At 43.2% G+C, this 15,272-nt stretch overlaps 1 protein-coding gene across 1 annotated transcript in view; it reads left to right on the forward strand.

Moving 5' to 3' along the window:
• Positions 1-15,272, forward strand: part of E2F7 (E2F transcription factor 7) — a 34,526-nt gene that overhangs the window by 927 nt on the left and 18,327 nt on the right. The window contains exons 2-5 of the mRNA XM_032493718.1: positions 41-133; positions 7,629-7,904; positions 10,413-10,581; positions 14,644-14,934. Of these exons, the coding sequence (XP_032349609.1) occupies positions 41-133; positions 7,629-7,904; positions 10,413-10,581; positions 14,644-14,934 (829 nt within the window). The remainder of the gene's footprint in view (positions 1-40; positions 134-7,628; positions 7,905-10,412; positions 10,582-14,643; positions 14,935-15,272) is intronic.

Consider the following 15,272-nt stretch of genomic DNA (forward strand, 5'->3'; position numbering starts at 1 on the left):
CAATTGTAAAATCATTTTCCCATATAATTATGCATTACAGATGGAGGTGAATTGTTTAACACTACACGATCTGATCAACCCCAGGCAGTCCAGACTAGATTTTGCAATTGAAGATGGGGAAAATGCACAAAAGGTAAGTGGACTTAAATACCTTAAGTCCTGTCATATTCAGGATGGTGATATCTATTTCAATTAAGTTTTCCAATGTGCCACTTGTATTTGTATTAATAATTAATTTTGGTGAACCTTATGAAACTATACTTTTTTTTCTAAAGGAAGAGGCATCCAACTGTTGTTGAATTTCTCAGTCATTGTGCAGTGGAAAGAGGCTACATTGGATGTAATGTTGAAACCAATTTATATGAATCAAAAATATGCTGGACACTGCAATCAAAAGTTTGTAATACTCGTAGTGTTTGTAGTTTGTAATACAGCCACTCATAGTTGTCAGGAGTAGAGCTAGCTAATGCTGGGCAGAAATGTTAAGCCTCAGTTCCCAAGAAAACAGACTCTTTTACTATAAAAGCGGGATTATTAAAGTGCAGTGAAATGTTCTTTGTACCAATGAACCAGCTCTTAGAGGCTGCTCCATTCTCCCAAGAGCATGACCACTGCCTTCCATATAGGGAGAGAAAGCGGCTGAGCCCACCAACAGACACTTTGAATATTGTACAGTGCTACTGCTGGTTTTGCACTGAGCGCTCCCTTGAGGTTTTACACGCCTTGTGATTAGTAAGACAGTGGTGGTGTCTTGAAGAAACATTACAGAGTCAACCAGCCATAGTGATACGTAAGCGTCACCACCATACCCACATGGGCACAATGCTCGCGCCAGCCAGCGCCCTGCTGAAAAGGTCCAAGAGCTTGTTAGTAGAGAACATCTAAGCATTTCTAGGCAGAGGCAAGTAGATATGACAAACCTGGATTGAGAAACTGACTGTCTGTCTGAGCATAGCAGCTTCCTTAGGCACTGAATTTCTCTAGGTTCCTGGGCTTAATTCTGGGCTTACCATCCAACTGCCTGGTTGCGAGGCACCTGTTATATGGGCCTTTGAAGATTACTTGGCAACCATTAATTTTGGATAGGTGTGAAATTGTATGCTTTTTCATGTAGGGTTTTTTTTCCCCCTAGCATTCAATTTTTTATTTTTTTAGGAAAAGAAGTATACCAAAACATTATCATTTTAAAGAGGACTTTTAAAGACTTCCCTATGCCACATGAGGGTGGCAATGTCCAGACTTTATATATTCAGAGTATTTTGTCTTTGGGAATTTCAGAGCAGAACTTTTTGTTTTCCTTTATAATTTGGGTGGGACAGCCTTGAAAGAATGGGTATACTTTTATATATAGGGCAAGTTGGTGTCCACCTCTTTTTTTCCAGGTCAATGACTTTTTAGCAGGTGCCTTCAACAAGGGTACTTCTCCTGCTCAGGTTAGCCCAGTGAGTGCTGTGCGCAGTTGAGTTTTTGTATTTTAGTGGGTACAGAGAAAACGGCTCTCATAGAGACTGGGAAAATGGTTAAAATGCCTGAAATAGAATACTTAAGCAGGGATTATTTCAGAGGTAGCCAGGGAAGAGAACAGTGTTCCTCACTAGGAGGGGCTTTTGCCTCTCTTTCCACGTTGTTGTGAAGTAAAGGAAGGGGGCTATCTAGGGATGGTGAGAGTGTGGAATTTGGAGTCAGAGAGATCTAGGTTTAATCTCCTATTCTACCATTTATTAGCTATGTAACCTCGAATAAATAATATTTATTCAGTCTTTCAACAAATATTTATGTTCCAGGTGCTGGGAGTGTACACTGGTCTAATAAGTCTCCTAGCCTCTCTAAGCCTATTTTTTTCCTTCCATAAATTGGAAGTCATAAATAGCTCCTCCTGCTTGGGTGTCTGCAAAGCACCCAGCAACACATACTGCTCACAGCTTACTCAGTTGAACTGACAGCCCAAAGATGAATATGATGCAGGCCTGGCCCTTGGTTACCTGATAGACTTTCGGGGAGTCACATGTAAAGCTTACCAACTAGACTATGATTTAGTAAGTACTGCAGTAGGAATAGAACAGTGTCCCGGCAGAACAGAGAAGTAAGGAGGAAATGCATGGGGAGTCTAGAGAGAGTTGGCAAGCTTCACAGAGATGGTAATATCTGGACTCAAGATGTTCAACCTACAAGGAAACAGGAGAGAGCAAAATGGACATTGGAGGCAGAGGAATCAACATGAAGTGTGGACGTTCAAGACATGTTCAAAGTTTCCAGAGTGGCCAGAAGTCTGTGGTGCTTCTGGAAACCCTCTGGGGGGGTGGGGGGTGCCTGGAACCATGTCCTGTGAGTTAGCTGGTGTTTAGAGAACTTATCTTTCTGGACTGTCTACACATTGGTCAAGTTCTGTAGGTACTATATTAAGCATGCAGCTTCCTGCCACTTGCAGAGAAACTTCTCTTTAAAACAAAGGAGTTTTCAACTTCATTACCCAATCTTACCGCACCCAGTTGTCAGATTATAAGCAAGACTCTCCTCTTAAGATGTCTATAGCGCATTTAAGAATGATATAAGTAGGAAAAGGGTGGTTGGGGATGAAGAGGTGAACAATAAGCCTGAGCTGTCGGGAAGGGCTTGTGAAGGAGATAACGCCTGAGCTAGGGCTTAAAGGAATGACTGCTGGGACTTGGGCAAGTGGAGAGGAAGGGAACTAGTAAAGAAGTAGAAATGAGGTTGGGACAACGTCTAGACATGGTGGGCATGGGTTTTCTTTAAAGGCCATTCATCTTTGTGGAGTGGTGAAGAAAGATGGTTAAGTTCAGACTTGAAGCATATAGTTGTACCTGTGTGATCAGAGGTAAATAAATATGTGAAAGAGGCCGTTGGTGGTGGCCAGATTTGGGGATTCATGGAAGATCCTGGCTAGCAACAGACTTGGGAATTATCAACATACAGGGTGGCTCTAAAGCCTTGTATATGAGTGGGTGAGCTGCCCCAGAGAGCAACAGAGAGGCATGGAGGGCTGAGGTCTGTAAGATTGGAAAAGAGGAACCAGTGAAGGAGGCTGAGGAGGAACAGTCAGAAGTAGGAAGAGAACCGAGAGAGAAAGAGAGTGAGCTCAGAAGGACTGAGAGTTTTATGGAGCAAAGAGCAGTCAACAGTCTTAACCCCTGCAGTGAGGTCAAGTGGGACATTCTGCCATTGATTTGTCAACCGAGAGGTGACTTGTGTCAGAGCAGGCTGTGGTGGTGTGAGGGACCCCTGGAGGACGGGCAGGGGAAAGCCCTCAGGGTGGACTACTCATTTCTAGAAAGTGTGCTCTGGGGAGAAGGAGAGTGGTTAGTCAGTAGCTAGAAGGAGACGCTTCCTGACCTGCCTGTTCAGGTGTGATCCACTGCGGGGCAAGGCTGAAGAAAAGCGAGTGGACTGTTTGGGCAAAATGTGGGACCTGCAGGAGACGGAACTGGAAAAGAGGTCAGCACAGTATCACCAAGGGCCTTGAATAGACTGACGGCTATGTAGTATCTGAGGTGACAAGATCAAAGCTGTATCTAAGACAGAAGCAAGACTAGAACCAAGAGCTTTTAACCACGAAGCCCTTTCTGTGGCTGCTGGCAGCTTACAGCATAGTCCTAATGCTGATATAATTAATAGTAATAATAATGGTCATTTGTATAGCACTCACAGATTACAAACCGCTTCCTCTCTCATTATCTGAGCTGATGCACAGGTTACCTGCCACGGTGTGTTACTTCCATTTGTATACAGGAACCAGAGAAACTGTTTCCTGGGCACCTCTCCAGGCCCTCTCTAACTGAAGGGGTGATTTCCAGGGTGTTGCACTGGATTTCCTCGCAGGCAGATCTGATGGGGAGTTTGGCATGTGGGAGGTTTAGTTAGGAGTACCCTGGGGATCCCTGCCCGTTGAAGGGAAGGGAAGGCAGCAGAATTGGAGGGAGAGTCAGAGCTGCAGAAGTCTCAGTGGAAGTCTGCATTTACCTTGTGGGGAGATCTGGGATGACCCCTCGGAATAGTCCTGAGTCTGAGTCTGGGCGAGGGGGCTGGGCTTTTTACACGTCTGTGCTGCTTCCCCTAGCAGTTGGGGACAGTATCAGCCTCTCGGGAAGGGGCATCATCCGGCTGAGTCAGCCCTCTTCGGCCAAAGCATGAAGACGTGTACTGTTGGCCTTCCTTCTGGCAGCTGGGGGAATGAGTCAATCATTCCTGAAGAGAGCCAGGTGCATTCCAGTGTCCACCACACGGCTGGGCAGCCTTGCGGGAAAGCCTTATAGATACTTCCAACCTGAACCCCTTAGTTTATAGATCCAGAAACGTCAGCCCAGACAGAATGAACAATTTGCCCAGTACCAAAAAGATACAGAGCTGAGACCAAAACCAGGTTTCCGAATGCTCATTTGAATCCCCTTTCCACTGCCTTCTACAGTGTCAGGATAGCAGGATAGACAGATAGATGGAGCAGGGTGTGATTAGATTACAGCTGACTTTCTGCCCACCTGAGATCTCAGAAAACAATTTGCTTGGCACTTTTTTTCTTTTGATGTAGAGGTGTGATACAGTCATAAACCTACCACATGACCTAATTCCCCTCCTACTTTAAGTGTTACTTAGATTGTAGTGAAAATATATCAAAGTGGTGGGGGAGGGTATAGCTCAGTGGTAGAGCACATGCCTAGCATGCATGAGGTCCTAGGATCAATCCCCAGTACTTCCATTAAAAATTTTAAATATGTATATTTATTTATTTATCAAAGTGCTAGAGGAAATAATCCATCTGAATTGCTCCTCTAGGGGGAAAAAGTGGGAGCTCATTGTTCCTGGGAGGACAGGTACCACGGAGGCAGTAGAGAAGGGTGAATCTCTGCATCTTCTCAAACCTGGGCCACACACTCTACCATGGGAATATCGTTTGGAATAGATAATCAAGGCACAGTATTCCTTAAGACCCTGTGAGGGACAAGGCATTGTGCCAAAATTTGTGAGGGATGAGAGCTGTGGAACTCACTCCCTGACCTCCAGAAGTGCACAGTCTCTTAACAAGACAAGACACACGCCCAGGAAGTGAAATAGTGATATGATGTGCTGTGTTATGTTAGCTCCGAGTGCCAGGATGGATGGTAATAAAGAAGGGGAAGGGGAAGAGAACAGCTCAGTTTTATTGAGTGCGCACTGTATGCCAGGAACTCTTCTCATAACTCTTGAGGCTGGTGTTTTTATGAATTTCATTTTCAGTGGAGAGAATTAAAGCACAGTGCGGAGGAAGAAATTGCCCGCGCTCGCCCTGCGGCTAAGAAGCGGAGGCAGGTGAGCTGGCCCTCATGGCCTTCGTGCAGAGCCGCCTCGGCCCGCTGGGTACCTTTTGTTGGAACTGCGAGAAAGCTAACTTGCCAATTCACACCCAGGACAAGCTTCTTGCTAGATGCAGAATTTCAGAAACTTCTGCTATCAGCTGTTTCTTGCATACCAATTGCTATTTTTTTTTTAAGTTTCAATGTCATTTCTTACTGACGCATAGAGTCCGTTTACAATGTTGTGTCAATTTCTGGTGTACAACATAATGTTTCAGGCATACATATACAAACATATATTCCTTTTCATATTCTTTTTCATTATAGGTTATTACAAGATACCGAATATAGTTCCCTGTGCTATACAGTATGAACTTGTTGTTTATGTATTATATGTGTTAGTTAGCATCTGCAAATCTCGAACTCCTGATTTATCCCTTCCCACCCTCTTTCCCCCTTGGTGACTATGAGTTTCTTTTCTATGCCTGTGAGTCTGTTTCTGTTTTGTAAATTAGTTCATCTGTGTCTTTTTTTAATTTTTTTTTTTTTAGATTCCACATATGAGTGATATCATATAGTATTTTTCTACCAATGACTTTTATACTTAATGAGGTTGCATGTGACCTGAGGCAAGGCACCCTCCTTGGGCCTCAGTTTCTTTTTTTTTTTTTTTTTTTTTTTTGGTGGGAGGAGGTAATTAGGTTTATTCATTTATTTATTTTTAGAGGAAGTACTGGGGATTGAACCTAGGACCTCATGCATGCTAAGCATGCGCTCTATCACTTGAGCTAATCCTCCTGTACCTCAGTTTCTTCATCTGTAGGCTAGAAAAATAATTGGATGAAGAGTTAATAGGTGTAAAATACACAGAACAGGTACTATGTGTAGCACATGGTCAACACTCAGTACTTCCTCTTGTAGAAGACTTCATCAGAGTTGCACACTCGCAGGGACTTAAGAGACGTGAGCAGCTGCACTGCCCCAGGCGAGATGCCTACAGCTGCAGTGGCATGAGAAATTGTCACCCCCCAAATCTCCACTCCCTCCCTATTACGCCAGGACAGAACCTCACCGTGGCTGGCTGGCAGCTTTGGATCCACAAAACAAGAGTCAGCCTGCTAACACAAACTCCAGTTTCTCCCAAACAGTTCTTTTTCCCTCTTCACATCTTGCTCATTTGTAGGAAAGTACTTGTTTTAAACCACTGCTCAGCCAAAATCCAAGCATGCATAAGCTGTAGAGTGATACTATGTGTGCAGGAAAGGGAGTGACAAATATTTAACTCATCCACCTTCATAATTATGTAAGGCACTATTGCCTGGAGGTGAACTTAACTTTGGGAAGAGCAGAAGCTTTCTGGTTTTAAATGGCAAAAACTCATTTAAGGGGAAAGAAATTTGTTTTAGTAATTTAGTCATTCCAAATGTAAGGTCTGTATACTCAGTCCTTTTGGCTTAATGGATTAATGGACCCATCGTTAACTTTTCCTTACAATTATCTGAGACAGTCTACTCAAAGGGTGGTCAGGGGCAGGTGCTAGTCCACGAACTATTACCAAGCAGCAAAAAATTAAGAACAGAATTTGAGAGTTTAGCACTTAGAAACCTCTACAGAAATTTGACCTTCCCCCTGTGACATCTAAGCCTGCGATCAGTGGTCTCTTCTTGTCGAACAAGCTGTAGGTCAGGGTGAATGGCAAACTCAAGTTGAAAGTCACATGTGATTGGAGTTGCATGAGCCCTAGGAAGTAAGATCATGTATCAGTCTGTGGGAGTTTAGAAATAAAAAACCCTGGTCCTTCACCATGGATAGTTTGAGCAGCACTGCTCTGGGGGAGTGACATCCAACAGCTAGTTGGTTTGAAATCTGGCTTTTTGTTGGATACTCTTCCATTCATTGGTCCTGCTAATTCCTATATTAGCACTGGTGAACCTTGAACAAAAGCTTAATTGCTCTTCACTAGTTAGTGCAAACCTGTAAATAGCGCTTTAAAAAATACGTCACTCAGAAGCAATATGGACTCAATCCACATTTGCCCTTATTGTCATCCCCGACTAGTACAAGCATGCACCAGGGACAGATATCCTCGTGACTTCTTTCACAGAGATGCCATGAAAAATATGTTTCAAAGGAGTAGCACATCATAATTGTTTTCTCATTGGAGCCACGCTTTGATTCCCACGAATCCTTCTATTTACATGAGTCCTATCCTGATATTTTTTCAGCCCTGAACATATGGTCTGTTTGTATTTTCACGTCTTAGTGAATGATGGGAACAAAGTGTACTCTTAGCTGATACCTGCCCTTCCTCGTTTTTGCTAAAAGGTCTTTTTATTTAAATAGGAAAACATATTTGTGGATCGCTCAAGGATGGCCCCCAAGACGCCAATAAAAAATGAACCAATTGACTTATCGAAGCAAAAGATCTTCACTCCAGAAAGAAATCCCATTACCCCAGTTAAGCTCGTGGACCGACAGCAGGCGGAACCGTGGACGCCCACAGCTAACCTGAAGATACTCATCAGTGCTGCCAGCCCGGACATCAGAGACCGAGAGAAGAAAAAGGGGCTGTTCAGGCCCATTGAGAACAAGGACGATGTGTTTACAGACTCCCTGCAGGTAAAGAGGCTGTGCTCCTAAGGCTGTTCATAGAATTTTAACATTTTTAGTTGACTATTAAAAACTCATACAATTCTCAACTTTTTGGTTACTATTGAGTCAAAAGCAGTACTCGACTTAATCTTTTTATTTATTTACAAGTGAAATGGAATTCTCATCCTCTGTTTCATTTTTCATAATGAATGCTCTCTTTTCTTCCATGTTGATACTCTCTTGACCAGCATACATTTTTAAATGATACATTTTTTTAAGCAATGATATTTAATAATTTTGATGTAACGAAAAATTTGGATTTTTTTAACTCTGCCATGAATTATAATTCTTGCTCCAATTTTAAGGGTAATAGTAACCTACAGATTTTTGAGTTGGGAAATTTTGTGATTCTCAAGTATGTTCAGTTCATTGGTTTGGGGCTTTATGGTTAAGTCATCTTTAAATTAGCTGTCCTGTAGGGAACCAGGCCTACTGAATAAGTAGCATATCTATACTTTTTTGTTTAAAAAATCAGTGGTCAATAATTTTCACTCCCCCATCGAACTCTTTCCCAGACTTGCTAACGAAAGTCACTCACAGATCAGAGTGTTGTCTCCCATTTTTTTCTCCTCTTGGCAGATTTTTTAAGCTATAAAAATGACCAAAATGAAGGAATTGGGAAGGAAGATTTAAAAAGTCCCAAATTACAACTTGAAATCAATAGAACAAAATGAACTGAATCTTCTACACACTTCATTGTGGTGATAGAACCAACAGACTCTTTCATGTAACTAAATACAAATCATAGTTTTAAGAGTAGTTCCTATGTGCTTAAAGCCAAAAATATTTCAGTTTGTCTTTTAAGTCTGGACTGTTCTTTGGCTTTTTGTCCATTTTATATTTGATGTGGAATGCATAAGGGGGCTTTGTTTCAGAGGCCCTGGGTTTAAATCACTACCCAGGTGAGTGGGGGGAATCACTGAAGGTCTCTGCACCTCAGTTTACTTATCTGGAAAAAGGGGTCGTGGTACCTGCCCTAGTTCCATGAGGGCAATAAGAATTACATAACATTAAGTATGCTTTTTGCATCAAAGGTATATAAATATTAGTTGTTTTTTTCACTTTCTTGACAAAATAACAAAGTGAATATCACGCAATAGGAATTGTTAGTGACTTCTTTCACGAGAGAACACTGTTGGTATCTTACTTTAATAGAACTAGTTGTTTATTTGCCCCTAAAACAAGTAAATTGTTGTTTTTCTACCCTAGATTTATTGGGAGATTTTTAACTGATCAGTCATTAGAATTGTTCCCTGGGACTGGGAAGTAAATGCCTAAAATTTGAGTGGCTTTAAAACAATGTTTTAATATCTTTTTTAAATGAATTCTTCATTACCTTTTGCTAGACTGGTCATATAAAATCTACTTATGTATGTAATATCTTTAATACTCTTGAATTTGCCCCCCAACCCAAAAACCAGAGTAATACTCAATTTATATTTACTTCTCCCACAAGGTAACCTCTCCACAATGTGTATTTATTATTTCATTGCCTACTACAATTTCCATTTTGTATAAGAGACTTAAGCATCCACAGATTGTGATGTCAATGGCAGGGGTGGTCCTGGAACCAATTTCTTGTGGATACTAAGGGATGACCATAGTATGTACTCTTCTGGGACTTGCCTTTTCAATCAACACACACCTTTAAGATGCATCTGTGTTCTTGCATGTAGCTATAGTTTTCTCATTTTCATTGCTGTATGATATTCTATTACATGAATATACCACGACTTTTTTATCCATTTTCCAGTTTGTAGCCATTTGGGTTGTTTCCAGTTTGGGCTAAGAAGAACTACAGTTGTGTTGAAGCTGTTGAGATAATCATGTTGCTTTTCTCCTTGAATATGTTCATGGAAAAATCTTTTACTTTCCTGGGGCTTGAATTGAGCTTTTTTTAAAAGTGGGCTAGTAAGACAAGGGTACTAGTTTAATGTACTTAGAATAAGAAAGAAAAAGGAATAATAAGATTTAGCCGCCCTTGTTCAGTTCCATCCACCCTTGGTCCATTGTGAAAAATAAGATTTTGGTGACACTGCAGGCTGGTACATCTCAGACTTCCATGTTAAGAGGACTTAACGCAGGATCTTAGGAAAAGATAGGCTCTGATACACCTGGTCTGAGATGAAGCCTGAGGTTTTACATCTCTTAACGTGCTCCCAGTGGTGCTGATCTCCAGTGTAATGAACACACTAGGAGCACAGGTGTAACAGCCTACAAATGACCGCATTGTTCATTCATTTTTTCATTTAACCCCTAGACTCGGCCTCAGATTGCCAAAGAGGAAAGGTTCAGTTCAGAGAAAGCAGTAGGTAAAATGTTAAGAAAATTGGATTAGGAAATGTATTTTTACCGGGATCTAGGACAGTACAGATGGGGATACTGCCCTCAACTCGCCAGTACCACCCACCGCAGTTTCTCCACTGGGATGTTAACAGTGACATCTCCCCCCTCCCTTCTGTCTGCTTTCTGTAGCTTGATGTCCTTGGGGACAGTGCTGTGGACGAATTTGAAAAGCAAAGGCCAAGCAGGAAACAGAAAAGCTTAGGACTCCTGTGCCAGAAGTTTCTAGCTCGCTATCCAAGTTATCCACTGTCAACTGAGAAAACTACCATCTCCTTAGATGAAGTTGCTGTCAGTCTCGGTATGTATCACCAGATCCCCTGGAGGCCTGTCTCCAGTTACAGCGGGAAACCGATTTCCTCTGGCAGGCCAAAGTCTCCAGATCGCCTCCTCTATTAAGTAAAGAGGGGCCCCCCTAAAAGAGTCAGGACAGAGGAGCAGGTAGAGCTTTCTTCTGTTATCATAATGTTTCTCATCATTATGCACAGAATTCCAGGGAGCCTTCTACACCTGGAGGTCAGACAAAAGTTTGGTTTTCCTAACCTTGAAATTTTTTTTTACAAAAGACTCACATTACAATTGAATATCTAGTATCTTAATTCCACCCTATTTAAATAGACTAAAAGGACATTTAGAAATATCCTGCATTTTTTAAAAGCAAGATAGAGTTCAGAACTGGTGTTATTTCTGTTATAAAGCAAGGGCATTATATTTGAAGCCCTCCACTGTGATATTCACAGCAAGTCTGCCAAACTAGAAAGAGCACATCTGGATATAACTCAGACAACTAAGCCTTTTAACAAAGAGGAATACGTGGATTCACATGGATTCACATGGCGTGGGTGGGTGGAATGAGCAAGGGTGTCCAGGCTATAAATATGTAGACAGCTGATTCAGAACAGAGACCCCTGGTGGACACGGACTGCAATTGGTTTCAGGATGAACATACTGTTGACAATCAGTAAATAAGGAGAAATCATGATGATTTCAAGGTGACAGTGTCCCCTTAAGAAACAAGGAGGGTTTACATAAAGGGGAAAAAAAGTCTCGAAGAAATCAGCCCAATAGGCTTTGTGATAGATTACGTTTTTAGTTTGTTTATTAGTTCTGTATCTTCCCATAGCCCAGAGAATGTGACTCAGTAGATGACTGTCAACCTGAATTATTCAAACTGATGGCTAAAAAGATTTTATTTGCTGGAAATTGAAATAATGAGGATCTAATGTATTATGATAGGAAGACCACAGGCTGGACTTCGGGTCAGAGAGAGCTGGATTTGAAGCCCAGCTATCTAACTTATAAGCTTTAAAAAGTTATTAATCTTTTCTCATCCAGAGCATAGGGACTATAGCACCTACCGTACAGAAACTTAGCAAAACTGGGGACAATGTCCGTAACGTGCCCGACTCAAGGCCTGTCATGGGTAACTCTTCTGCTATGTGGCATGGTTTCTGCTCAGCTTTTATTAGAGGCACCCTCCCCCATCCCCATCCTGTCAACCTCTACAGCTAGGAAGAGGGAGCAGAGGAATTGGACGGGGGAGCCGTTTTGGAACCCAGAAGTAGAATACAGCATTTTGTCATCGGTGGCAATGAAACAAGAAGGGGAAGCGAGCCAGCTGGACAGAGGCTTGGTATAGACACAGTGGAGGCACAGCGTCCTGGAAACTAGCCTTAAGAGGATGAAGGTGAAACGTCAGATCATATAATCTTTCTCATTGGGGTTTATGAAGCCAACTTCCTGCATATACGCAGCCTTCATCAAGAGGCCTTGCACTGATGTCAGTGCAGAAGACAGAAGATGAGATGCGGGAAGGCTACATTACAGGTCCCTGGGAGGGCAGGAGCCTATTCTCATATGGGCTGTAGATCCCCGCATTATAACCGCCCAGGGCAGAACTCCAAGGATTTTTGCAGCAGCTTCCTATCTCATGATTACCCAGAAATGCCAGGTGAACCTGCCATCTCTCTTCATGTAAGATCAAAAAACAAGCTATTTCAGGGGTGACTATCTCAGGATTAAGTCTGAACTCCCTGCTACATTTCAGGTCACAAGCTATAAGCCACATTTTAACCATGGCTGTGCAGAGCATTCAAATTGCACGTTTTCCAGCTTCTGGTCTCATGTAGATTTGATACTGATATTGTAGGTAAGAAGTTCAAAGAACTGGGAGTGACTTTAGTAAGTGGAAAATTACACAACCTAGGAAACTTATTGGGCTGAGATGTTCTTGGTAAGTTCAGTCGGGGCACAAGGGAAGCATGGTAACAAAGGCTCGTAGGTATAACTAACGCCATAACTAGGACTAACAGGATTGTGCTGAATACAAAAGAAAAAGAAGGCTGAATGCCAGGGAAAACCTTCCTGAGCAGGCAAGCCCCAGAGTAACCTACAGGTCACGAGACCTGTGAAATGGAACTTTTTAGTGCACCCAGCAGGTGGATGGTTATACTCAGTCCGGGTTGCAAAGGTGAGTGAGTGACTATTCAGGCCAATAGCTACACAGTGGCTGCTGCCAGCGCCGCCTACTAAACACCCATTGTGCATATCAGGCATCATCTTACTCTCCAAGTGGTCTGAATCTTCCTTTATTGCTTATCTGTTATTTCTTCCTTTCTTGGGGTGTCCAGCCACTAGATGGAGACTCAACAGCTTGTATCAAATACAAAATAGCACAACAGCCAGGCAGATGGCTGGCCCTGGGGTGTCTCAGTTGCATTCACATGACATTTCTAATGGGAAGTTTTATAGAATGTTACGCTCTAAACAAGACGTGTTAATATATGAAAACAGACTGGAATAAGGAACCAGGCGGATCTGGACAAGGGGCCGCTGACTGCTCCTGCCAGCACCTTCCAGCCGGCATCTGGCACCGCAAAAGCCTGAGCTTTTGAGGGTGAAGAGCCTTTCACGGTCATGAGCCGAAATGTCCTGATGGACTGCAAAATGCCCCTTCATGCATGTGACAGAACCTCCTCTCAGCTCCACAGTTTTCACTGTAATTTGGTCTATTTCTCATGTTAAATCTTTGAAGGGCCAAGAGCTGCCCTGATTATATAACAGCTCCTGGCAAATGAAGAGAAAGGAGGCATTTTTGTAGCTGGGCCAGTTTTCTGGGAGATGCCTGGAGGCTTCTGTTACAGATACTTAGACAAGAGCAAAAGGAGCCAGTGGGTTCCAAAAGCCTACAGGCCAGCCTGTTGCATAACAGGATGAGACACAGATGGGAGACCTTAAAAATCTGCTTCTACCGTCACCTCTTCTGTTAGTAGGGATTTTAGGTGTCCAATACCACGCAGGAAGTATCTAAAAATAATACACAAACAGTAGATAAATTAACACCTATCGTGAACCCTTATAAGTGTACGGTCACATGTAATCCTCATCACTTTATGAGATAAATACTAAGGCACCAAATGATTAAAGAACTTCGCAGGCTCACCCAACTGCTCAGGGATAATGCAGGAATTCAAATCCAGGCAGTCTGACCCTGAAGCCCCTACACTTAACCACTGTAAATATTTTTAGTAAATTAAATGGACTGCTCACAATCCTAGCTATTTGGGGAACGTTGGGAAAGTGGATAGGGAATTGATGAACTTGACGGTCGGCCTGTGCTAGTTTCTCCGCGCTTTACCGGTGGGCTGTTTGGTGGGATGTGGTGGACAGGAGCCCAAGGTGACTTGTCAGTAGCTGTGATGAGCAGGGGGAGACTCGTCTGTGGCTCCAGCCCTGGAAATAGCTTCCTCCAGCAACTTGAGAAGCGGGTGCCCAAGCTCTTGACTCCTGAGTTTCCAGGGCAAAATCAGAAACAGTATTTACTATCTGTTTTCCTCACTGCCATTAAGAGAATTAACAAGGTAATTTTTTTCACATCATTCAAACTCCAGGAAAGGCTAGGATTGTCCAATAACAAGATAACAGTTACTGGGCACAGTTTTAGATATAATTCCTGTGTAATTAGGAATACACGTCAGAATCAACCGTCCAGCATTCATGAGGCACTCATTCCTGTGATGTGTGTTGCTCAGTCCAGTCAGCTTTAGCACGCTGAAATGTTTATGTGGTTTGCCCAACGGATCCAAAGAAGAGTTGCCCTACTATTTATGTAATAGAGATGGACCTATCACTCATCTCAGGGTGGATGTTTATCCCAATCCTATCGAGAGTTGAATCCCAAGAAGGAAAAAGAAACACAATTTTTGTTGGCTTGCATTCTTACAGGGTGAATTTGTTGAGCATTCAGATGTGCTGGGCAAAGGATCCTACAAAATCGTTCACAGACAAGGCTTAGGCCCTCGAGAAACGTGGACTCAGACATGTTCATTGGCATGATGATGGCTGGCTTCTGTTTCTCAAACAGGCGTTGAAAGGAGGCGCATTTATGACATTGTCAACGTGCTGGAGTCTCTGCGTCTGGTCAGCCGGGTGGCCAAGAACCAGTATGGCTGGCACGGCCGGCACAGCCTGCCACGCACCCTGCGGGACCTCCAAAGACTAGGAGAGGAGCAGAAGTATGAAGAGCAGATGGCCCACCTCCAGCAGAAAGAGCTAGACCTGATGGATTATAAATTTGGAGAACAGAAGAAAGACGGCTGTCCAGACTCCCAAGACCATCAGTTACTGGACTTCTCTGAACCGGACTATCCCTCCTGTAAGTCCACTGTAGCCACCAGAGTAACGGCAGAGGGGGTGATGGTCTCTTCCGAGAGATTCCCTGGTGAGGGGGGAAGGGCCAGACCGACAACCCCGGAGGGAGGGGTCCTCTCATTCTGTCTGCTGAGGACAGGGAGGCAGACGGCTTCACGCCTGGGCTGCCCACACGACCTCACTCAAAGCCCGTCTAGTGGCAGTTCACTTGGTACTGGGTGTGTGTGGACTGTCAGTCACCAACAGAGTTCCCAGGTCAGATTGACAGCCCCGTGCTGATGCCTACTTGTGGGCCTTTCGGGAAAATTTACTTGGAAAGAGTGTGTCTTTTCCAAGGGTTCT

Source organism: Camelus ferus, chromosome 12, assembly GCF_009834535.1.
Source record: "Camelus ferus isolate YT-003-E chromosome 12, BCGSAC_Cfer_1.0, whole genome shotgun sequence".
Lineage (NCBI taxonomy): Eukaryota > Metazoa > Chordata > Mammalia > Artiodactyla > Camelidae > Camelus > Camelus ferus.